Source organism: Dermacentor albipictus, chromosome 10 (assembly GCF_038994185.2).
Source record: "Dermacentor albipictus isolate Rhodes 1998 colony chromosome 10, USDA_Dalb.pri_finalv2, whole genome shotgun sequence".
Classification (NCBI taxonomy): Eukaryota; Metazoa; Arthropoda; class Arachnida; order Ixodida; family Ixodidae; genus Dermacentor; species Dermacentor albipictus.
In genome coordinates, this window is record NC_091830.1 from 75,112,592 (window position 1) to 75,138,386 (window position 25,795).

Here is a 25,795-nt window from a genome sequence, read left to right on the forward strand (position 1 = left end):
AGGATTTTTTTTCGCACTCAGCTGAGTTTAAGGTTATGTGTGTACAGTTAGATTCATCAGAAGTTTGGGCGGGTAGCGGGGGGGTGATGGGGAGTCACTGTTGAGAGAACTGAACCTTCAGAGCATGTTCGTGTAGGGTGCAGTATGTCACGGTGTAGACAACGAAGATGTTATGAAAGGCAATAACTTATTGCCGCGAAATAAGGATGAAGTGTGTAAAAAACAAAGAGTTGCTCAGGTTAGAACTTATCCCAAGTCACAGTGTAAGCTATGAGGGTTCCCTTAGCGGAGGACAAGGGATTCCTAAATTTAGATCATCTGGCGTTCTTTCGCATGCGCCTAAAATACGCCTTGGAGTTTTTTGTATGCTTACGTTACACCGATCAGCTCAAGAGTGCAGCCACGGAACCACCGTATTGGCTGTCTGTCAGAAGTGACGTAGTACGAACGATGTAAATCACCCGAAATTGTCTGAGCGCATATTTTGTACGCAAGTGCTTGTGAGCACACTCTGTACGTGCGTGAAGGGTAGGTTGGACGTTCCTTGCACGTCGTACAGTCGGGGACTAAAGCTTGTGGACCGCATCCACAGAGAGAAAACGCTCAATTGCACCATGTTCTACCCATGCGACTGGAAACAGAGATAGACCCAACTACATTTCTTTCAGTAAGATGAAAAGTCGAGCGAGTTGGCGTAGATTCATTTTCGTGTGGACATTTTTGCTGTCGTCGATTGTGCGAGTTGGATTCCACAAGAAGATGAACACACTTCCTCCCTAAATAATGATAGCGCTCAGTTCCTGTTTGTGCATGTGCATCGGACTGAACTCGACGCTTTTTTTTTCTGTTAGTGCGATCCGAAAGGTTTTGTCCCTCACTGTACAAATTGCGAACGAAATATCATTCACTGGAGGCGAAGAACGCTTCCTAATCCTAAGTTTCTCTGCATGGCATAGCACTGTGGTCATGGTTGCGACTATAAAGCACCACATTTATTTCGCCTTATTTCGTAACCGTATACAGGGATATTGGTTTTCCATTTTCATTACGCGAATGCTTCCCTGTCTTGTGCAGCCGAGCCATGTGCCTGTTCTAAGGCATAACTTTGTCCCATAAGTTATCTTGTAGATATAGACATCGTCGTAATTATGTAATGCCGTATGTCATTCAGCCGCACCGAGTATCCGCAGCGCTGCTTTCTTCCCTGTAATCCGCGTTGAATTACCCCTGCTTTCGAGGAGATGTTTATTTGCGACATTCGCGCAGTGACTACCAGTGGGGTTGTCTCGTGGCTGGATAAAGGCTGCCGTTATTAAGGACGCGCATACATACTCGCTCCACGCCCGATTAGCGTCGTTACACGAGGCCCGCGTCGTAAGACACGGGGGGACGCGGGCGAGACCCGTGTCGTAAGACAGAAAAGAACGCATTGTGTTATCGCGTGTCACTGCTTCGCCCGCTGGCCTTCGGGATTGTGTGCGCGCGCGTCCTCCTTGCGATTCCGGAGTCGCCGCGACCCTGCCGAATCTCGACGCTTATGTGCCAGCCGTGTAATGACACGCGGGGACCTTAGCCTTCCATCCGAGCTGTGGCGGTGGGAGATCGACGCGTGTCACTGTGGGTAGCGCGCGCTTTTCTTTTTTTTTTTTTTGTAAGCACGCAGCGGTCACGTAGCGTCTCGCAATTTCTCTCTTCGCGAGAGACAGAGTTGCCAGACCCCTCGCTGCGCGGTGAATGTGCCGCCGCGCTCACTGTTAACCCTTCGCCATTCGTCGTGCCCCTCCACCTTGCCTTCCCATTCACATTTTATGCGAAGCATATTACGAGGGCTCAACCCAGCTCCTCAGGCGCGGCGGTGACCATGAAATCACGTGACACCGTGACGTCACGACAGAGGAGAAGTGGCTTTGGCTCAACTCTTGCAAGACGGGCTGGGTGGGAATCGAACCAGGGTCTCCGGAGTGTGGGACGGAGACGCTACCACTGAGCCACGAGTACAACGCTTCAAAGCGGTACAAAAGCGCCTCTAGTGAATGCGGTGTTGCCTTAGAAACGCGCTGTTTCTAAGGCGTGCGTCTCTTGCTCAGGCGCACATTTCGTTGCCGCGCCGAACGCTGCTTTGCTCGACGCTCACCGCGTCCAATGCGGGGCGCGTAGTCGCTGCCCTGTAGCCCATTGTCTTACACCCCTTGGCGGGTCGACGGGAACGCTGTCGCGTTCCACTCTTGAAGGCGAAGAAGTAATGCATGAGTTGTTTCTTCGTCTAGCCGAACCAAATATAGCCAAGCAACAGCAGTTCACCAGGCTAAACAGTGGTTCAACAACTAAAATAAAGGCTAGTATGCTTCGCATCCTGGGCTTAACCTTACCTAAGCCACAGCCATTTTTTCTGCTTCTTTTCTGTACTAAGCGAAAGCAGCGTGCACGGCCTCGCGCAACCGTGAAGCGTGGATGAAGTAGGTCTCGGTGAAGAAGCCGAAAGAAATGCGCCAGAGGGCATTGAGCGAGTGTTTCGGGCGCACTGGGGCGCCGGTTGTGGAATATACCGCACTATACGGTGACATTAGAGACCTTTAGCGTGTCCGGTATCCGGGCAAGCGCGGGCGGTGTTCCGGTTTAGCGGGGGCGTCAAGGTGAGCGGCCCGATCGGTGGCGCCAGCTGGTGGCGCAAAGCTCAACCAGACAAACACAGAGCTAATTACTGTATTCTGCTTAGCTGCTGGCGTAAATTTTCGACAGTGGCATAATCGTGTTCACAATTACGCCGCTGCCAAAAATTTTCACGAGTGGCGAAGCAGGATATGGTGAGTTACGGCACCTTTAGCTATGCGTTTGTCTGGTTGAGCTCTACAACACCAGGCGGCTTCACCGCTCACGTTTACGCCCCGACCATCCGGTAATCCGCCCAAACCGCTCCCGTTTACCGGAATAGCGTACAAGCTAAACGTCTCTATTAGAGACCTTTAGCGAGTCCGGTATCCGGGCAAGCGCGGGCGGTTTTCTGGTTTAGCGAGGGCGTCAAGGTGAGCGGCCCGATCGGTGGCGCCAGCTGGTGGCGCAAAGCTCAACCACACAAACACAGAGCTAATTACTGTATTCTGCTTAGCTGCTGGCGTAAATTTCCGACAGTGGCGTAATCGTGTTCACAATTACGCCGCTGCCAAAAATTTGCACGAGTGGCGAAGCAGGATATGGTGAGTTACGGCAGTTTTAGCTATGCGTTTGTCTGGTTGAGCTCTGCAACACCAGGCGGCTTCACCGCTCACGTTTACGCCCCGACCATCCGGTAATCCGCCCAAACCGCTCCCGTTTACCGGAATAGCGTACAAGCTAAACGTCTCTATTATAGAGTTGTAGTTTAGGGGACGCAAGCGGCTTGCGTACGCAAGAACTAGGGGACACGGTACTGCGCATGCGCAGACACCTACGTATGTGTCTGCGCATGCGCAGTACCGTGTCCCCTAGTTCTTGCGTACGCAAGCCGCTTGCGTCCCCTAAACTACAACTCTGGTTATGGGGGTTTTTGGCGATCTCTTTTGATGAGCGTAATACATTCACTGGTGAAAACTCGCACATCGCTGAAACAGGACAGGCGTTGGAAAATCGGGAGTACGTACTTTCGCACGCAGTATCGTTTCTCATTTAAGACAAAATTTTGCACATTAGGCAAGCGATGTACGAGGGAAAGGAACAAGGCTAAATAAAAAATGAGGATCAGGGCATTCTGCAGGAAGAGACGCCCCAGAACCGGGTCCAGTGTGGACTGGTGGTGTCGGGTTGAGCAGAGTCGTGGGTCTTGCAGTCGGTGAAGTGAATACGCAAAGGTGAGGGCGAAGGATGAGACCCACACACACACACAAAAAAAAAAAGCATGGCTCTGACGAGTTGCACGAAGCGCCGGACGCGAAATTTGTCACACTTAAGGGGTTGCACATGAACGCTACCACGGACGGTACATATCTGAGGCAGTGCGTGCCCTCCAATGCTTTTCTTGGGCCTCCTCTTTAGCTCCAGATCTAATGTCAGCATATCAAAAAAGTAAATGCAAGATCAGTAATGATAATTAGCGCTCACAATCCCAAGTTATCGCATCCCAGAAAGCTTCGAAATGCAATCAAAATGGGAGCTGCTTTCGACTTGGATTCTCGCTGTTCTGGGTACCACAATTCACTCTCCTATGACGTAGAACTGAGGCTCCCAATAGCAGCAGGACATTGACGTACCGTATCAGTAGTTGGCCCACCATGGTTTTCCAAGCCTGTTCAGCTTGTTTCTCCAGCTTGCCCAACTTGAGGCGTCGTTTCTATGGCCACAATACCTTCTGCGCGTCAGTCGTTAATTACGCGTTAATTAATATGGCTGTAAAATGGAATTTCTTAGTTTCTTTTTCCGCTGCACCCACAATATACTGTGCAAACGTAACTCTCACATTACACATTTAACCAGTGATCGTTTTGCTGCACATATATGTCACGTCCTCTGGAAGGAAGTGTGCACGATGTCACCGCATCCTGATGATGCTATCGGTGCAATCCAATATGCTCCTTCGGACGCTTTGCAGGGTCTCATTAAGAGTAGGCCAGTGCAAGAGACTGTCAGGATACAGCACAACCGCTGCTACTGACGTTATTGTTATTATGACTGAGAGCGTTTGCGTGAAAATACATGGCAAACTTGTTCTAGTTTCTCGTTTGATCAAATTTTCTGTGTATGAACGTTTATTTTGTACTATAGGGGGTAACACGTGTCAACGTTCTTGTTTTCCATACGGTCACGCAAGCGGACGCTAGGTAACTATAGAGTCGGTTATACTCGCCTCAACACGGTAGTTCGCGTCGTACCGTCAAGGGTACAGGGAGCGGCCGGTCGTCGCCGCATGAAGCGACGTATGCAAATCGCTTCTCGACGCTGCGCGTTCCCGTGACGACGTTAACTCGGCTCACACGTCGAGTCTCGAGCTTTTGAAAGCTCCCCGCACAGTCGGCTCCTGGATGACTGCGCCGGTGCTTTGGCACTTGCGCAATAATTTGAAAAAATAAACAAATGTGAGGAAATGTAGAAAGTGTGTTTCGATTACAGCAGCGCCCGTCTCGCCCCCCGTCATTTCCACAAGGACGCGATGAGACCCCGTCGGTGCTCAGTGGGGATCGCGTGGCCGCCTCCCTCGCTGCTTGTCACGGTGAGAGCGCATTGTGAGAAATTCTCGCTGTAGCGAAGCGGGCTGGAACCGAATGCTGGGCGTTCGCCGTTTCTGTCACACCGTGCCTCCACACGGAGACGCCCCTTTGGAATAGTCCCGACTAGTGATAAAAATGAATGATGTTGAACATGGTGTCCAATGTGAATTTAAACCTTGCCTAACTGAAGGCAATATCACGTGATACTTTTGTAAAGAGAGAGATGCAAGACAATTGTATTTTAAGGGATGCACTGCCAGGTTTCACGAGAAGTTCGACGTGTTTATTTTTATGTGCTGTCAGTATTCTTTTGTACATTAGAAAACGTTAAACTTAATAATAACCATCGCCATATCCTTTGTGTTAACTATTGCACTTCTCTCCATGATTTGACGTATGACGTAGGAGGCCAATCCGTAATCAATTACTTTTTGTAATTATGACTTCTGGCCTTTTTTAAATAGATGATATTTGGGACATGTTGGTGCCTTTAGGGGACACCGGTCACTGTTCTTCTCATAGAACAAGTATATACTAAATATCACATAATAAACTGGCACTGAACGAAAGAAAGGTCATATGGAAAAGTCACACATTTAGGTGACGTAAATGCACTGGTACAGTACACCACACAATCACCTTAAATATAAGTTTAAACACAAACTCACCTCACATAAACGTAGAAGATAGAAATTGTATGTGGGCCGACTGTCCGTGCTCTGACTGACCCGGATGTTCGTGCTAATAAGCATGAAGAGTCAGCCCACATACATTAAAAACAAATCACAACAGACGTCATATAAGACACCTAAGAACGAATGTGACCTAAATATTTAGGCTACATTTTCAATTTATTTTCTGAAAATTTTACATCGACCTTCCAGTAATATCCAAATATATTTCGAGGCCTTTAGAACACTCTGCGATAATTTGAGACTAAAAAGATGAGACAAGAACCGTAAACTTCTATGACCATTGCATAGCTCCCAAATTAATGCAAATGTTACGTATGGTAGGGACCGTAACGGTGCTTTTCTGAACATTTAAATGTATATATAGCAGTGCAACACCACCTTATTTCTGTTCTGTAACATGTAGCAAGAGCAGGTTGCCGTGTCTAAGACTTGACATTGAAGAAATTTATAAGCGATATACGATACGGACATATTCGACCTAAAATACCTTAACAAGACAGAAGTCCACATGAACATAGAGACTTGAAGTGCCGAGCAGTAGTCGAACAAGAAATGTCGCTGGTAGCCAACGTTTCGGCAAGGGGCATTGTCCTTTGGTCAACCAGACAAACACAAAGAGCTACTATAGCAGCAACCAAATGTATTCTAAATTACTGCTGGTGTAAATTTTAGGCAGCAACGTGGTCGCGGGCACGTTCTCTCTTTAAATGTTGAAAATGTTTTACACTTCGTTAAAGCTCTATGTTTGTCTGTTTAAGCTCTACGCCACCAGGTGGCTGCACCGTGCAGGCTGCCGACGTTTACGTGTACGGAGGGGCTTCAATGTTTACGCCTCCGCTCATCCGTCAAAACGCCCAGCTTGCATGCGGTTACCGGAGTACCGGACACGCTCGGTGCTGCGACAGAACGTCGCAACGCACACTGCTTGAATGGCTCTCGCGGTCAGGCGGCTAGCGCAGAGGTTTGAGAGGCTTTGCGCGCTGACTCCAAGACAGCCGGAAGTGGACGACACGACGTCATGTCGTGACGCATAGCCAGTGAATGCGAAACTTAGCCCCGATCACTCACTCGGCTAAAGAGTTCAGAAGAAAAAGCATGGCTAGGGAGGAGGCTGACTTGTAATCGACCGTAACTCTTTTAATAGGAGACGCTTCACTTAAATTGTGGCGCTGATGTTTTACCGTACCTGTACCCTACGCGTCTGCAAAATTTGCCCGAACCGTTGCAGGGACCGTTTAAGTTTCATGGTGATGAAGGTTAGGAAGTAGCAACCATTATGTCTTGCTTATTCAATGATGGCGCGCTTCCCGTCCGGGCTCGCTCACTAGAGCAGCCGTATTGCCATCTATTGCCATCTATTAACGACGTCCTATACTTTACTACTACCAGAGTCCTTCCAAAATGGAAGGACACTGCTACTACTTTAATGACCTCGGAGATTTCGGCTTTTCCAATCTCGGAGTCCATGTTTCAGCTATGGGATTCCCCGTGTCGCGTTCACTGCAGCCACTAGTAACAGTGAATGCGAGAATTTGGGAGGGCAGAGTGCTTAGAGGAGATTAGCTTTGACAGTGTAAACGGTATTCGCATGTTATTCCGCTGTCTTTATTTTATATACCTGTGAGTATGATACTTACTGTTAAGCCAATGATGGCTGCTCTTCTGAAGCACAGCTTCCAGCAAGAATTACCAGTTGGAACTCTGGCGCATGGTGTCTACGAAAGCTGCAAGTGTGCCCGTTTAGCCAGCGTGGGAATGACGAAAAATACTTGAATTTCCCTAATGTTCATCCTTTCTATCTTTAAACTGCTTTGCTATATCGCAAATAAAAAAAATCACAAATGAAAATATGGGCAGAGACTGAACGACGGCAAGAAAGGTAGAGCGCCCTAAATAAATTGCACATTTATTTGCTATTTGTGGGTAAGGCTCCATTATGCTTTGCGTAAAACATTTTTAAAGTTAAAAAAGGCGTAATAAAAATGTTCTTACTTTTTTCTACCACTCTCTCTTTCTGCCATATCTTTAAATAATTTACTCTCCCCCCCCCCCTGCACACACTCGAGTGCGCTGTAACAAACCGGAAACTCTTATCTAGTTATCTTCCTTGCCTGTCTTCTACATTTCTGTCCGTCTCAAAAATAAATAAACACTTATTTTTGTAACTTGTACTACGTTTTCTTTTTACATCATCATTCACATCATTACATCTTCATTATACGGTCTAAATAATAAACGTGTGAGCTTTCCTTGTTATTTGTCGTTTATTCTAGAATATTTCTCACTAGCGTATATTTTGCTTCACAATTACAGTATGTTACTCCGAAATATATAGTGTAAGGACACGATTCTGTAACATCTTTTGAAATTAAGGATGTTTAGATAAGGATGGATGGATGGATGGATGGATGGATGGATGGATGGATGGATGGATGGACGGATGGACGGACAGATAGATAGATAGATAGATAGATAGATAGATAGATAGATAGATAGATAGATAGATAGATAGATAGATAGATAGATAGATAGATAGATAGATAGATAGATAGATAGATAGATAGATAGATAGATAGATAGATAGATAGATAGATAGATAGATAGATAGATAGATAGATAGATAGATAGATAGATAGATAGATAGATATGATTCCCTTGGCTGTCTTTGTGATGCAATATTCGCGGCAAGCTCTGATGTGCAAAACTATGCGACCTAATACGTGCTTGCCCGGTATCCATGTTTACGAAGTATTCGTCCATCACGTGGCCTGTGCAGCTGACGAAGGAGGACGAGGAGAAGCGGAGACGGCGCCGCGAACGGAACAAGATCGCCGCATCCAAGTGCCGGAACCGGAAGAAGGAGCGGACCGTGCGTCTGTGCGAGGTGAGGGCTTCCGTTACGTCGCCTCACACACAACTGACACAGAAATGGATGCCACATCGCGAAATGAAAATAAACGGTGTGAGAAATATTACTGGCCAGCTTTGTGCGACGTATAAGTAGCCCGATTATAAAGTTACAACCTGTCAGAGGTAAAGTGACCGAGGCAGCGCCAGAAAGCAGACATATGTCCGTGAACACATTGTACTACTAACATTTTATTCGCCAGTTTTAACACACACACACACACACACATTATATATATACATAAACTGTGACCGGCAGAAATAGGAGGCCCAATTTTACATGGCCTTTCCAACTAAACCACTGGCTCCACTGAAATTACGCGCGGAAGAAGACTTCTGTGGTGTTTCCGCTTACTAACAAGTTTACGGAAATTACTCAGCCTGCTTTGTTCACAGTGAAAGTAAAGCCGAAGTGCGCATCGTCTGCGGCGACACCGCGACACAAAATGTCGCTTTCACTGCAAAGTCATGGTAGCGCCATCTGTCGCCCCTATGGTGCCACACATCCTTCGTTGTCCCAGAGGCAGATGGCGGGACCATGGCACAAATATCATCGATTTTATTTTGTCGACGGCTTTGTTGTGAACGAGAAAAGAATGAGTAATGCTCGCAAGCGTGGTGTTAACGCGAACCCACAGTAAAATGCCGCATTCGTGTGAAACATTAGCGGAAATAAGGCTGCGGTATAATTGGAAAGGTTGGGCCCACCTTGCACTCCTATTTATGCAGACCTTCAATATCCTACAAACGTGTTTCAGCTTCAAGGAAGCACTAAAGCTTTCATATTGAGACGGTATAGGCTTGTTTAATATTTTACTTCGAAAAATCTGCATTCCTCATGGTGCATTACCCCTTACGGAAGTGCAAAGAACCAGTATGCAAATTCTTCCCACCTATTTACATCTGATACCCCTGCTAAACGAACCGATTTTCTTGATGTGCATGTTTCTGCAATAACTTTAGCCTTAAAACCCCTGCGTTAGAAATTATTTCACGTCCAGATATAATTACCATATCACTTGCATAACTATTCTAGGAATAAATGGAAAATTTGGAAAGGTCGCTGTGCTATAGTCCGCATGAGAAAAAAAACTATGGCCTTAATGCTCTTCCCGTATTAGTTTAGACCTTCGTATATTGACGTATATGCAGTGAGATAAGTACAGTTTTATTTTTTTATTATATAAATTCTTTAGAAATCGCTTGGAGCAGATAGCGAAATCTCAATTCTTACGATGGATTACTAGAAAAGGTGGATATATGCAGTGTAAAGTAATTAGCTTGAAATATAATTAGTGATTTTCCGTTCACAGAAAAGAATGCGTTTGTACTGCTGACATATTGTGCGCCTGTTCGAGTAATTCGTCTCGCGGACTAGAATGGTGCTACTAGCCGCAGGTGATCTTTCAAATTCCATAAAGTCTAAAAAATAACAAAAACAAAAAATAACATCTGGTATGACAAAACGTGAGGGCATTCAGAAAGTAATGAGGTTGCGTCGGTGGTACGTCCTGCAAGATTTCAAACATTGCTTCTTAATAATTTTGTTATATCAGAAAAATTACAATACATTTATTTCCTTTGTCATAAATGAACCTTAACACTGAGAACAGCAGATGAACAACACATTTAACCGAGGCCCTGCAGCCCGACTGTCTGCCCAAAAACTGAGAAAATTCTTCGGTCAAACATTTACACAAACTCTGACGAGTTGTTTTTCAAGATGTCAGATATACCGATTCTTTATTATTCCTCCACTACTGTCACTTTTGTAATTTCACAATATACGGGTTGTTCTACACGCCTGCACCAGCCTCACCTTGTTAATGCCACAAATCCCGAGGTATCATTTTTATACAGTGGGTTTGATATACCTCAATATACTGATTTAAGTGCGGGAAATTTACCGCAATGGTCATAGTAGCGTTTATGATATGCTGGGGCGAAGTTTTAGTTGGGAATGTTTCACAAAACTAATTAATGTTTCATATTCATGTTTCAGTTCATGTTTATTCATGTTTTATATTCATGTTTCAGTTCATATATTGAAGTTGAGCATTTCGTTTCCCCCCCCCCCTTTTTTTTTACATTTGCTGTAACACGCTTGATGAATTGCGCACTTATTTATGCACCGTGCACTTTTTATGTTATCGTGTGCTTTTAAACTACGTGCCATATTTCTTCTCGGTATTTCCGCATTTTGTAGTCCCCTCTTCTTTACTGCTATTATGTGCAAAAACTTTATTTACCATGTATTGTACTTTTTTCTTCTGGTTGTGTATGCACTGTTGGGATTTTTCCACCTCGCCCCCCCCCCCTTACACAATACCCTACGGGCCTGTAAGGTACTTGAAATAAATAAATAAATAAATAAATAAATAAATAAATATGTAAATAAATATGGAATTCAATGCTATATTAATAATTTTAGCTGAAACAACATTTTATGATTTCGAATAATCATGAACAGTATTTTGATGTGGAATAATAAAGCATACGCATAATGAAAAATGTCTTAGTTAAAAGAGCACTAAAGAGCAGCACTAAATCTGCTTAGCCGGACTAGGCCTTCTCTCAAAAGCATTTTTTTATATCGTGGTAAAAGGTGAATTATTGCAAGCAAGAATGAAGGTCAAAATTTCACGCCGAAAGCCCAGTGTCAATACGTCAGTGTGACGTCACGAATTTTCAAGTATTTTCCTTTGTATTTGGGTCGTAGTGGTTGCACGCTTGAACGCTCTGGACGTTTGCCAGGTTCACTATTTTGGCTCTTGCAGAATACAATACAGTCCGTTTTTGCCGACCGGAAATTAACTACGCCCGAGCAGTCACCGCCGAAATCTCTGACGTCACTGCCAGCTAGTGCGGGAACTTCAAAGCGGCGCCGCCCGCCATATTTCCTTCTTGAGTCTCTTCTGGTTTACTTAACCTCCTCTAACGCTTAGAGTTGCTCTTTTGGTGTCTTGGAACGGTAATGCACTCGTACGGCTACGCATTCTTTTTTTTCAGCGTCCCTTCATGAGACGCAATGCTGATATCGCCTTGCGTTGTCGCTTCGCAGGAATCGGAAGGCTTGCAGAGGGGCAACGCCGAGCTGCGCCGGGAGCTGCAGAGGCTACGTCTGGAGGTTCAGCATCTGACGTCACTCCTGCGACTGCACGTCTGCATCGCCTCACCGGCAGTGTCGGCGGCGACAGAAGCCTTCCTCGGAGGTGGAGCTACCTGCCGTTGACGTCACCGACAGTTTCGCTTCGCCCCTGCTGCTTCCGCACCAATCAGCGTAGTGCGTTCGACTCTCAATTCCCCAGGAATTTTGCTTACGCTGGAAGATCGTTGTAAACGGTGCCGTGGGTGGTCTGCCAGAAGAGGTGCTTCGTTGACAGTGTACCGAGGCGGACTTACAAAACAACTGTTTCCGCGTTATCAAGAGACCTTGCGTTTTCTTTTTTTCTTCTTTATTTTGGTATGACACGTCGGAGAACACTGTGAAAAACAACGTCTGACTTTTTCGACAAGGCTTGACGGCAGCGTTTGTCCTACGGTTCAGCCCCGCACCAATATTCTGCAAGTGGAGACGCCGTGCAGAGCAAGAGTTCGCTTTTGATTGCGTTGGCAACAAGTTGAGCATGAACTTTTGGCATTGCTCTGGTTTTACTCGTCAGGGTAACAGCTGCATGTGAGCCATGGTGGAACTCGCATAAGGGCGACTGTGTAATTGAAGTGGAGTAGGGCTCCGCGTACAGTGCCGCTGTATCAGAAATACCGGCATTGTCACATGTGTTTACTGTGTTATTTCGTAACGTTGTAGTGGGAATAACTTTGTCGACGAATCCGCCTGGCTGCGGACTCCAAAACAAATTTGCCACTTGCCCCCACTTGAGGTCCTGCCCTGTACTTTGAAAAGATGATCTGATTCCTTGGAATACCAGTGCTCGGCTTTACGTGTCCGTTGCTGTCAACGCAAGGCTTCGCCTAGGCCTTACATTCCGTTTGAGGGATGTTCGTCTGCACTGAGCAAACAAAACTGAAAGTGAGCTTCCGTGACTTAGTCCTTAGCTAGAATGCAATCCTGTCACCATCATCATCATAGTGCCCTCACGTGCCATCGCCATTATGGTTAGTCATTCTGGCGGTGCTACTAGCTCTACTCACTTTTACAAGGGAGATCAAGCAGTGAATTCGTGACAGTGCCGATGATATTTCACCAAAAAAGAATGAGTATGCGAACTAATTTCTGCAGCTACGTCGTCAAAAAGTGTACTTTTTCGGTCAGAGACTGTTCAAGGGTGCAGGGTGATGATAACATACACGTGCCAGAATCAGTGTCTCGCCACTTGTGCTTCAGCAGAAGCCTACATGCACAGCACACCCTCTTTGGTGTCATCACTGACACTGTAGTGCCACTCCTGAGCTTTTGATTGTTATCTATATTTTAGACTTTCGGGTTAAGAAACGAGCAGAAAGATATGAAGAAAAAATGCTGAGGGGAAGTTCGTACTGATTTGTGTACTACGAGTCTATACGGGTGTGAAACGCAATGAACCAATTAAAATTGGATGACGGTATACAATTTCGCACCCCAGATTTTTCTGTTCATCATTTACATTGGCCGCTATCAGCAATCCGGGCTTCTGAAGTTGATAGATTGATTATACTGAATATCCGCTTCACTAGAGGTTGTTCACGCTGCTGATTACATCTGAGCTTTCGTTTGGCCATTCTAGGCGACGTCCGTAGGCTTGAATAAACACAGTGAAAATGATTGCGTTGAAACCTAGCAGATCAAGTATATTTGTGCGAATGAGAATGTCTCAGTTTCTTTGATATTCGAATCAGATGCTGCAGCACGTGAAATATAGAAAATATAGCCTAACGCGCAAACGTGCTAAAGAAAAGTTCTGCAACTTCATAACCAGACAAGCCGATGACGCCTTGACTTAAAATATAATATGAATCTCTTTTTCACGCACAGCCATATCTCATTCAAAATCATAAAGACATAATTCAGAACGAGAGGGGTTGTGTAAGTGCTGAGTAAAAGCTGCTAGCTCACACTTTTTTAAGAGTTCCAGTTATTGAACACTTAAACCTGTGCGTACAGGCTTCACAGTTAGCACGGTAGTAGGATGCTTCCAGTATCGCAAACACTAAAGTGAACTTATACGTGTGAATGAAACCGAAAGCATGCTATTCGATGCCATTTTAAGCGCGTTCTACTGGGCGTGTACAGAACCTACAACGCAATCTCATAGCGCACATAAAGGCATAAAATACGGGTTGCTAAATACATGAATTTAATTTCGAGCAAGTAGCGAAGTTTGAAACTCTGGTGCTGAATTCGGCATGCATGGTTTCGAAGTTTCACCACAGAAGGCCAATTAGTAGCTATCGTTAAGTTTACCACATGAAACAAACATTTTGAGATACCATATTAACACAACATTCTTACCATGATGCGAGCCATCGGCACGCAAGTTTTGCGCTAAAAGTGGCCGGGGATAAGGGCATTATGGCAGGAAGAGGGGAGGGGGCTCAATAATTTCAGAGGATACTCGAAATACACATTTCAATGCACGAAAAGAGTTAAATGCTCGTTCGTATATTTCTCTGGCTGCTGAATATGCTGTTACTCAATGGGGTTTCAATTACAGTGAAACGGTGGACAGAGCTTTGAGATTAATTAAGTGCAGCAGACGTCCACGATCCTAATTTGCCCAAGTTGGATATCTTATTCTGTGTATGTGAAATAGTGTTTATTCACGTAGAAATCTTCACATACCTCCAATTTCACAGGAAGAAATGTGGAGACGTTGTCGCGTCAGGAACTGCAGCTGTGGATCCTACAGCGTTCTTCTAAAGCCAGGCAGCCGTAGTGGCATGTTGTGAAACACTGTCACCTCTAACCTGGAAAATGCTCGTGCTTTCCTTCTCAAGCACAAATTCTAGAAACGTGAAGATGGGTAAAGACAGTTTTTTGCCGATCATGTGTACTAAGAAATTGGGCATATCGTACCATTGGCATGTCGTATCGCTAGTAGTTGCAAGGCGCATAAAGAAACATAGCGCATGTGGTCGTTTGCATCGTTCTTATTAGGAAACTGAAAAGACAATATGCCAATGTTTTGAGTTTTTAAAAAAAGTTCCTTGAAGCTGTGGTATGGTTATTAAATAATCCGGCTCAAGAGGGGTGCGGCTTACACCCCAAGCATTTACCTTTCATGCGCATGCGTGAACATTCATTAACTGTTGCAGAGGCGAAAAATTTATTATGATTGTTTCCTAAGCTTATGCCATTGACAATGTTGTTACAATGGAAAGCCACCTTTCTCCTGTTTCTCATGTTTCTTATTCGGAGATGCCTTTGCGCGCTATATGGACCGTTGTAGCCGTTACCTGTTCCTGTCAATTGTAGTAAATACTTATGTTTCTCTACAACGAAATGCTCAAATCACTGTTCAGTGCATGCCCAAGCTTAAGATTTCGGGTTGCAAAACAGATATGCTCAATATCACAAAAGTTTTTGCATTATACTTTTGAGATATGCAGAAGGCCACTGCGTTTCACGCATCATCCGTTGACTACTTGTCCTTATTGCTCAAAACGCTGTTATAGCTTTTGACAGGGGCACTTGTATAAAAAGCCTATTTCGTCATAAGCTAGCACAAGAAAAACTCATTTAGTCATAACGGGCAATGCCACCCTGGCTGTAAAGCAGGATCCGAGACATGAGTAGACCAAGAAGTTGTATGTGATGCAGGTGTTGACATTTGGTTGCCCCTTCCCTAAACTGTGTCTTGCTGGGCTACGAGAAACAATAGGTTACGCACTTTTGGCACATGAGGAGGTTGATGCTAAAGCTATGGTGTGTTTACTGCGTTCTCCTTAAATGCGTGTCTGTGAATCTTCTTTCCGAATCTCAAGAAGTGATAATAACTTGTCGTTTCTTCATTTGACTCCTCTTGAGTCCTCGAATCTTGTGTTAAGTGTTTTTCGCGCCTGAATTTATGTCGCCACTTATTATTTTGTGCAGCTCAAGAATCCGCTTGTTAGACGAAATGAAGGCATCTTGCATAACTAGCGCGCGCAGAGCATCACAAGGTCCAGCAAGGTCTCAAGAGTAATGGCTCTTTTTTATATTCATCAATTTCGGGATGTGCGTCGGACGCGCGCTGCACGAAGACCTCGATCAATTTCTCTTACGCGCATGGCAGGATGTCACGTGTTATTATGTCAAAGTGTACACTTCTTATGCTTGTTATGTATCAAATGTGCGACGTGATGAAAAGCTGCGAATGGGTGAGAGTGTCTGTGGAACGAGCGGCATTCACACACAGTTGCTGAGATTTGCATCTGCAAAGTTGCTGTGATTTTTAAGCCCGAGGACTGTAGAGTGTGAATAGTATGAGCTCAAGTTTTGATGAGAAATCAACATTCCAAAAGCCACTTTGTGATACAGTGCCACATGATGAAGTATGTAAGGATTTAACAAGTATTTATTTTGTGCTGTGCGCTATGTCCAGGTGTGTTTCCTTACATTGATGTTGAAGATGAAAGCCAGGCACAGAACATGTTCGAGAAACATTATTTGGTGGTGCAAGTTGTGCTGCTCAGTTTACGCAAGGACACTGACAATATAATACGATATGGCTGGCTGACCACCTTGATAACTTTTGACGTGATGCTTGCACCTAGGTCACAATTTCTTTTCGTAAGCCTAAGAACGTTTCGATTCTCTCAGCCAGGTGAAGAGGTAAAATAACTTTTGGTGAACTCTTTCAGAAGTACTTCGAATCAGAGGTCTGTGTGAGCTTTGTGTTTATGTATCTGCGTGTGTTATTGAGCTGCGAAACGTATCACTTCAAACGTCAAGAAACAAGAATGCAAGCATCAAAGTGTGCTCACGTAAGCGTGATAAACTCTCAGTATAGATGATTGTTTCAAGATGTACGGTCGGTGAGAAAGGTGAATGAGCATGCAAGTAGCTCAAAACTTGTTGAAGATCCCGTTGTGTTAGAGCAAAAAACGGTTCTCCCAGCCCAGTGTTGATCCCTCTCTCCGGCTTTTCTTTTCAATATGTTATCCTTGTTTTATTGTGCTACAGTCGGAAGTCATGTGAATAAAGCTGTCGCTTGTGTTTTTGTGTATTAATTGGTACGCTCGCTTTCATCATATATATATTGAACTTGCTGAGCAGTTAACCAAAACCTATAAAGTTATTAATGTGGGCTGTCGTGTTCTCCTACTTTGTGCAGCCACTTTCAAGCTAATTTTGAAGCGAAGCTATAGGTTGTTACACATAATCATATAAATGCCCACCATGATACTTACTATCAAGGCGGGAATTTTTCGTTACTAAGATTGACAACCTATAACTTCGCTTCAAAATGGCTTAGTAACAATACATCTACGACACACTATGTACATTCAGTATCAATGACCTGTACTCTACCATGAAAGTGACCGTTAATATACAAAGAACGCCTGTACTGGATATCGTAAAAATATTTGTCATGGGGAAAATAATTGCATTTCAGAAATCGGCTGGTAAGACTAAAATAACTGCAAATTTTATTCGAATTGTTTAGGAAAATTAAAAAAAAGTAATTTTTAGTGTGTCGTCTCCCCTTAAAAGAAACCCAGCGAAATAACTTTATTAATAATGCCACATTTTCAGTGCCCAGCATGGCTGCGATCGGTCGTCCGGGTCACCAATTTGTGGGAGGCGGCGTGAAGAGGTAGCTGCCGTAGCCACGGTTTATTTAGGCAGGCCAACCGTGGTGCAGCGGGATCTCGGGAGCGGCCGACACTATGGCCGCACAGGTTGAGCGCGCAAGCATGTTCTAGGCCTAAACAACGAAACCTTCCTTTCGTTCAAGCGCTTCCGAACCTTACGCGAGGCCTCCTTACAGCGAAGGACCTATGAAGGAAGTAAGCGTACTCTGAAAGCTCCGTTCGCCCGTCCTCACGTTAGGAACAGTTGCCGTACACCTGGGTTCGAGAGCATCTCTTTTAAGCTTTGCGCGAACCGCCTTATTCAATAATAAAAAAAAACGTTGGATGGTCACATAATCGTTAAACTGAATTGCTAATACGTATGAACGCGTGTAAGGGCCGCACCCGTGTATGGGCCGCACCCCCAACTTCCCGAAGCAAATATTTAAAAAAAAATATCCGTGTAAGGGCCGCACCCCGAACTTTCCACGACCCACGTGTGATTAGCCTTCAAAATGCGCGCGCACGGAAGCTTCCAGATGCCGCCCACGGATGGCGCCGATGTCGCGGGTCATCATCATCATCATATTTTCTTTCTGCCGCGAGCTTCCGCAATCCATATCGTCATCGGTATCATCAGCCCTGGCCACCATGCTGGCCACCCCGGCTTTGTTTTGCGACTGTCGAAGGCACGCGAGTTGTAGCAGCGTTGTTGGCGTGGGCGCACGCTGTTGTTGCGGCTCTCGTGTGTGCTCTGCTTTATTTTTCACGAATTGCCATCGAGCGTTGCCATTCTAGCACGATGGGCAAACATATCAATAGCTACACGGCAGGCTTTATATTGAAGGTAGTGGAGTTTGCCCTCGACCATGGCAAGCGTGCGGCGGGTAGAAAATTTGACGTGGACGAGAAGTGCGTCCGAAGGTGGTGCAACCAGAAGGATGCGTTGAAGACCACCAGCTCCAAAAGGCGTGCTTTTCGAGGCAAGCCATGCAAATATCCTGAGCTCGAAGAAGAGCTGTTCCGCTACGCAATGGAAGTGCGGAACAATGGATATGCGCTGACGACGGACATGCTGCGCGTGAAGACGCAAGCTTTGGCGCGTGCGAGAAGCATACCCCGCGAGGAGTTCAAAGGTAGCGTCGGCTGGTTGCGGAGATTTTTAAAGAGGAAGGGCCTATCCTTTCGGCGAAGGACCACGCTGTGCCAGAGGCTGCCCCCCGACTACACCGACAAGGTGCTGAACTTTCAAAGGTACGTGATCGGGATGCGCCATGAGCACAACTACATGTTGTCGGAAATAGCAAACGCCGACCAGACCCCCGTGTGGTTCGACTGTCCTGAGAACTGCACAGTTGAGCTTAAAGGAAAGAAGAGCGTTTCTGTGCGGACAACTGGCGCGGAGCGCCAACGGTGCACAGTTATGCTGTGCGTCACTGCAGACGGGCGGAAGCTGCCCCCGTATGTGATTTTGAAAAGGAAGAGGATTCCGAATGAGGCTTTCCCCAAGGGAATTGTAGTTCGAGCCCAAGAAAAGGGCTGGATGGATGATGAGCTCGTCCTCGATTGGATCAAGAGCGTTTGGCAGAATCGCCCAGGCGCGATGTTGGCCAAACGATCGCTGCTCGTCTTGGATAGCTTCCGCGGTCATTTGACGGATAGAGTCAAAAAACAACTGGGCAGTATCCGCACAGACATGGCCGTTATTCCGGGCGGCCTCACCGGCGTGCTGCAACCACTGGACGTGAGCATTAACCGGCCTTTTAAGGTTGAGTTCCGGAGGCAATACTCGGAATGGATTGCAAACGGCGATCACGATGAGACTCCGACCGGGCGGCTCAAGAGGGCACCGCTCGCGACTGTGCTGGGCTGGATTTTGACCGCGTGGAATTCGGTGTCTACGGACATTGTATCCCGCAGCTTCAAAGTGACCGGGATTTCCAACGATTTGGACGGAACTGAAGACGACGACTTGTGGGGTGATGAGCCAGAAGAATGCAGCACCAGCTCGGAGTCTGAGGACTCCGCGAGTGATGATGACTGATTGTAAATAGTGATGATTGATGAGGATTATTGTAAATAAACGCGCATTCACTTATTGGTCTGTTTTTACTTGAAAAAAAAATTTTTTTCGTATGTCGCGTGTATGGGCCGCACCCCGAAAATAGGCCCTCGAATTTGTAAAAAAAAGTGCGGCCCTTACACGCGTTTATACGGTATATGGAGACGCGTGGACGCTTTCTTCCAGTTTTGTTTACGCGAGAAACCACCGCAGTCGAGCGCAAAGCTTGACATGTTCCCGCAAGACTAGCACGGCGGCATTGAGAGACGCCAGTCATTCCGAAAGTGCGACTGAAACGAGCGCTGACGTCTGGCATCGAGCTCGCGCTTGTCCGCAGGTGGGCGACAGCGCGCATGCGCAAGCAAACACCACGTGGGCCAGCAGTGAGGTGAGGTGCTCATTTAGGGCTAAGAGCAGCGTAAGGACGCATGAAGGTAGCTTATGAGCAACCTTCGGCTGAGGAAGCGCCAAGGAAGCCTTCTCCGAGGGCCCCTTAGGAAGCTTTCAGGGTGACATAAGGTGGCCTCACAGCAATGAAGGTTTCCTCACTGAGGTAAGGAGGATTTCATTATTTGGGCCCTAGCACGTGAGCTCATCCACTTCTTCGCCTGCTTCGGAGGCGATAGTTGCGCCGCTACACTTCTATCCGCATTGAGTAAAAGTCTACAGAAGAAATAAGTCGGAGCCACCCTTCATGGCGATGTCGACATGGACTCGCTGCCATACACGAGTTAGATAAGTCCATGGATGCAGTGGTCCTGGTGCCTTTGCAGGCATGGTCGTTTTACATGCTTTGGCGGACAATGGCTTCAATGTCCTTGTCAATCAACGGCCTTCAAACAACCGACATAGCGATCATCTTCATTCTTTGCATTCCTGGGCGCCCTTCCTGCAGCGATATTAGCACTGCTTCTCGAAGTTCATCCGGGATGACTCGCGGGCCGCGCGTGACGCAGCCTTGCTCGTATGATGGTTCGTTTCGACGAACGAAATCGCTCATCGTGGTGCGTCGGCCAGCCAGATACGGTGAACTGCACGACTTTGGAAATAATGTTGTCTCTTTTAGTCGCGCCAGTCACCTGGCTGTCTCGGTGAGAAGCGTTGAATCAAAAAACTGCAAAGCATTCTACAGTGTCGTCATTTATGCTCGACTAGGAGTGGCAGCCTTGAAAGTGCATTGGCAACTTGCATGTTCTTACCGTTTCTGTACAGCAGTGCGTTCTGATAAGCTGCTAACGTGATTGTCCGAAGCTAAATCCTTACTACAGCCCGAGAAGGAATTGGTTTATCCGATGCCAAGATGCCAAATAGTGGTTGGCGGTCTGTACGCATCGTGAATTTGGATCTATGAAGCCTGCTTAGACCGAAGGTTATGCCAGGGCTTTCTTTTCGCCTTGCGCGTGGTTGCGCTCCGCTGTGTTCAATCTTCTGGAGGCGAAGGCGATGAGTCTTTCTGAACTATCGGGATGACTGGAAAAACGGCGCCGAGACCGTAGGCGGACGACTCGCAGCTTAAGCTGATTGGCGTTATTACATCGGGAAAAAAAAACTCGGGACTTGACCGTTGATGAGGCGCTGCTTGGATTCCACGAAAGTTCTTGAACATGCGTCCGTCCACACCCAACTATTGCCCCTCTTGAGCAGGTCGTACATTTGTGCAGCAACTGTAGCCAAGTCTTTGATCAGTACCCACCGTAGTTGCTTAAGGCCGATCCACACGACGGACCAAGTCTGCGGGCCGCTCGGTCACGTGATGCGACGTCACGGCCCGGCGCGGTCCGGTCCGGCGCAGAGCACATCCACACGGTGGACCGCCATAGCAGACGGCAGAGCAGACCAACCAGCTACACTCTCGGCCAGAGTGTTATCATTGTTATCATTCCGGCTCGAGTCCCACAAAGCCGGGAACTGCTCAACGAGGTATACAACATGAAAAAACCTCCTCGTCCCTCCAAGAGGGCACGGTGTTTAAAAAATATATCTGCTGCACGGACGTGTAGGCGGAATGGTGGACATGAAACGACTGGCTTTACTGGCTCTTGCTGAGCCGAAAACTAGATTGGATTTGGCTGAAGGCACTCTGTTGCCGGACAACATTCGTTGGCTACGCCAAAATCGCTGCGGTTTGCATGCGGTCCGCCGCCAAAACGGAAGCGGGAAAAGCCTCGGCAATTTGTTGGACCGCGAGGGCCGTGGTCTTGCGCGGGCCAACGGCGGTACGCACGAACTGGTGACGTCCTCTCACGTGATGCGCGGACCGCGGTCCAAAAGAGCAATTTGGTCCGTCGTGTGGATCGGCCTTTAGCGGCTTTGGTGTTGCGCTGCTAAGCACGAGGTTGCGGGACGAAAACCCCGCGACGGCGGTTGCATTTCCACGGGGCGCGAAACGCAAAAGACGCCCGCGTGCCGTACATTCGGTGCACGTTAAAGAACCACAGGTGTTCAAAATTAATCTTGAGCCTCCAACTACGGCGTGCCTTATAATCAGATCATGGTCTTGGTACGTGAAACCCTGTAATTCAATGAAGGCTTCGGTGGATTTTGAGTAGAAATTCAAGAAGCTCAAGGAGGCTTGCAACTCAGTTAAGTTGCTTGGCTGAGGTGCTTCCATGATGGCGTTTACCTTTGTCGCGGTTAGAAAAAAATGCCATCGGATGTAACTCGGTGGCAAAGATACATGACATAGCTTAAAGATTTCACGCTTCTGTTCTTTTACGGTGATATTAATATTTGCAAGTCGTTGAAGCACTTATTCCACGCTTTCTTTACAGTCGTCTACGTATAGTCACCTACGACGATGCCGTCATCAATATAGGAACCTAGTTTTGGAATCGTTTTGAAGACTTCGTCTATTAATGACTGAAAGATAGCGGGAGCTCTAGAGATACCGTGAGGAAGCCGCTGAAAGCGAAATAATCTGAAATGCATATTCACCGTTAACAACGATTTGCTTTCTTCAGCAAGTAGAACCTGTTCATAGGCCCCAGGGGAAAATATCCCAAGTGGTCCCACTTGGTTCCAAACTGGTCCCTGTTGAACTGGCTTATGGTGAAACTCCTAGTTGGTTGTGGTTCCAGCTGGAACCAGTTCAGCCGGGACCAGTTGGCAGTGGGATACAGCAACGCCGTACATTCAAGGTGCCCGTTGGCAGTCGTGCTTGCAGAGCTGCTACTAAACAAGGGCAATTAGGCGACTTGATTAGACACGTTCACTTATTAACGTCCTACGGACCAACCTTGTTTTCCATTCCTTTGGACAGCGCCAGTCGCTTGTGAGACTTTCTCACGTCGTGGATTTTCTCCGACAGGAGTTTTGTTATTGAGGTCGCAGTTGCGGTGATGTCTTTTTCCTATGTACAAAAATGTAAAAATATTTAAGCAGGAATGAAAAACACGCTGGAATAAAAAATGCAGGCGAGAGCAGGTTAAAAAAATTGAGCGCGTCTGCTAAAAAGTCAAAATTTGCAAGTTCTATGTGGGAGAACACATATGCATGTCAAAAGGTCAAGGATCGCGGCCTTTTGATGATTTTAATTAAGAAAGCTGGCCTCAGGAAACACGTCTCCATCCGCGAAATAACGCTACCCACGCGCGCGCGGCAGCGAACACAGGCTGTTGCTGTCTACAAATGTCAGCTTTCGGCGTCCTACTATTTAAGCATGAGATTCTTTTAGCTCCCGCTGAACCTAACCGCAATTTGCCGAATTTTCTGCCTGCTGCATGGCGCCTACATGGCAATTCGCTCGGACCCTTACTGTCCAAATTGTCCCGGCTCCAACGCCAACGTAGAACATATCCTCTTCCGTTACCCCACAGCCACCACAGCCATCCGTTCCCTAGACAACCCTCCCCCCCCCCCCTCCTGTATTTGCTATCACTACCCGTACCAAATGCCGGCGTCGAATGAGTGTTCAGCCAGGTCTCGCTCATTAAAACCGACCTCCGAAATATAATGTCGAACGAGACATTGGTAGCGCTCCTTCACGTGAAGATTGGCCTGGCCAGGAACGGAGGCTACTGCAAGGATTTTAAGCCGGGCCAACAATTTTTGTCCCGTTTCCGCTCTGAGATTTTGTATGGGCCAAGCAGCTCCACTTCGCAATAAGCTCGTGATGCTTAACCATAGCATATTTCTTTTATGTCTACATGTCGCACTACATTTTGTAACAACCGCCATCTATTGTGTTAGACTTTGGGCGCTATAACGTAAAACTATACCAAACTTTTCTATTGCGATTCTGCAATCAGCCCACCGCGATTGGTCAAAAGCTTTTTTAGACCACCCCCACTTCACCTGTCTGTCACGCAACGTCACGAAAACCGCGATAGCTCCCCATTCAATATGACGTGTACAGACTGGTTATGCAGGATTTGACCGAACAAAAGAAAAAAAAGTTATTTTTGGTTCGACGCTTTTCGCCATTACCCCTTGGCTATTGGTCAAGCGTTTTCGGGCTGCACCCACTTCACCTGCCTGTCACGCGACGTCACAAAACCGCGAAAGCTCACCGCGTCAAAGTGACGTGTACGCGTTAAAGATGCATTAACGTGCTGAAAAAAACTGAATTTCCTTCTGAATAGCCGCATGCTGCCTTGTTCTGAAAGGAATAAAAGATGGCTGCTACCGATCACTCCGGCATCGGCTACTCGCACTTGCCGGGGAGCCTGGGTTTATTTGCGTGTAATGAAGCTTTTTGCGTGGCCGCGTTACGTTTTCGAGCACTTCATGTACGTTTGCGGCCTCGTTCTAGTAACTCTTCTTTGCTGAGGATCCGTTTTAGCATCATTCTTAAGCTTCCGTTGCATGCCGCCGCGATTGTCGACCAGCCACCACAAGCTAAGTAGGGCAAAGCCGACCAATCGCAGACGCCGGCACCGCCCTCTTCATCCAGTTATCGATATTCAGTGCAGTGGCACGGCCCCATCGAATCCCTCTCCACTTGAGCATGCTCCTCGCCTCTTGTGAGCCAATTAGATAAGACAAGCCGCTCAGTGCAGACAATGTTATTCGTTTTTCAAGCAAACAAATGTTACCTCCTAAAAACGAGGGTAGCACTTCATTGGTTTGTTCAGACAACCCTGCGGGTGACCGCCCGATCCTTGCGTCGGTGGTTACGCAAATATGACGTTGGGAGATTGGAATAAAAACATATTGGAATAGCTTTACGTTATACAGCCCTTTGTCTTGCAATTTTTTGTAGTTTTCCGTTTAGTGCATTGTGTGGTGCTAGCGAAATTATCATGAGCTGTAAGTAATAATACTGAACGCCTGATTGCATGCCATTGCTTAGCGTGTTTAGTGCACAGTGCTATTTTTGTGTTGTTCTTCTCGTCATTTTTGGGTGCTCTGGGAAAAACAAAACGGTGCATTTGCAATGAAGACCGCATTTGCCTTATCATGAATTTGCCTGCATGTCAGCGTTTCTGCAGTTGTTGCGCTTGTGCAGCATCTGGTTTCCGTGCCGCGTGGCCTCCGCTACGATGCGCGCGCGGAGGTCATGCGTGGTCAAGCGTGGGAAAACTAACATGTAGGTATTCTTGCTGAAAATCAATTCAATATATGCTTAAGAAATGAATTCACGAAAGGACAAAGCTTTTGGGCTACTTTTAGACTACCCGAAAGTTTCGCTTTTGGCTACATTTTTCCTACTGCGGAGGCCAATTTGGCTACCTGTGGTTGGAGCGATCTGGCATCCCTGCGCCTGACACCCGTGCCTCGCGCGAGACTTGAGAGGGCGCACCACGGAGGAAGGAAACTAAGGAGAGGTCCTGACGTCACTCTTTGTGAAGCTAAAGTGAAGCCGGAAGTTGGCGTTGCTCATGGCGTTGCTCCGCCTATCAGGCCAGCTCTCCTCTCTTGTTTACATTTCTCACGAACCACACCGCGCTGCGCGCAACCGTGCTGCTCGGACCCGCGCGCTCCACAGCAATATTAAGCAATCGTTAGCACGTCAGCATGGTTCCGCGAAAAAGGGCAAAACTTCCCGCAGATATTCCTTCGTCCGTAGCCATTGCCGTGGCGCCGTACATTGCGTACAGCGTTGCATGCACGTTCATTTCACGTATTTTAGTTCCTCCTGTCCCACCTGGCCACAGCAACATCCCGGAGAGCACATTCCAGATAACGCAGCGCAACAAAACACGAAGACCAACGCAAACCTGCCCGCACGGCGCCTTTGCCACGGTACGAAACCTACGGAGCAACACGTGTGAGCGCACAGAACCAAAACAAAGTCGCAATTG

General features: G+C 46.8%; 1 protein-coding gene across 1 annotated transcript in view; it reads left to right on the forward strand.

Moving 5' to 3' along the window:
- Window positions 1-16,913, forward strand: part of LOC135898871 (uncharacterized) — a 51,726-nt gene extending 34,813 nt beyond the window's left edge. The window contains exons 4-5 of the mRNA XM_065428052.2: window positions 8,649-8,756; window positions 11,841-16,913. Coding sequence (XP_065284124.1) covers window positions 8,649-8,756; window positions 11,841-12,011 — 279 coding nt within the window. The 3' untranslated portion in view covers window positions 12,012-16,913. The remainder of the gene's footprint in view (window positions 1-8,648; window positions 8,757-11,840) is intronic.
- The last annotated feature ends 8,882 nt before the right edge of the window (window positions 16,914-25,795 follow it).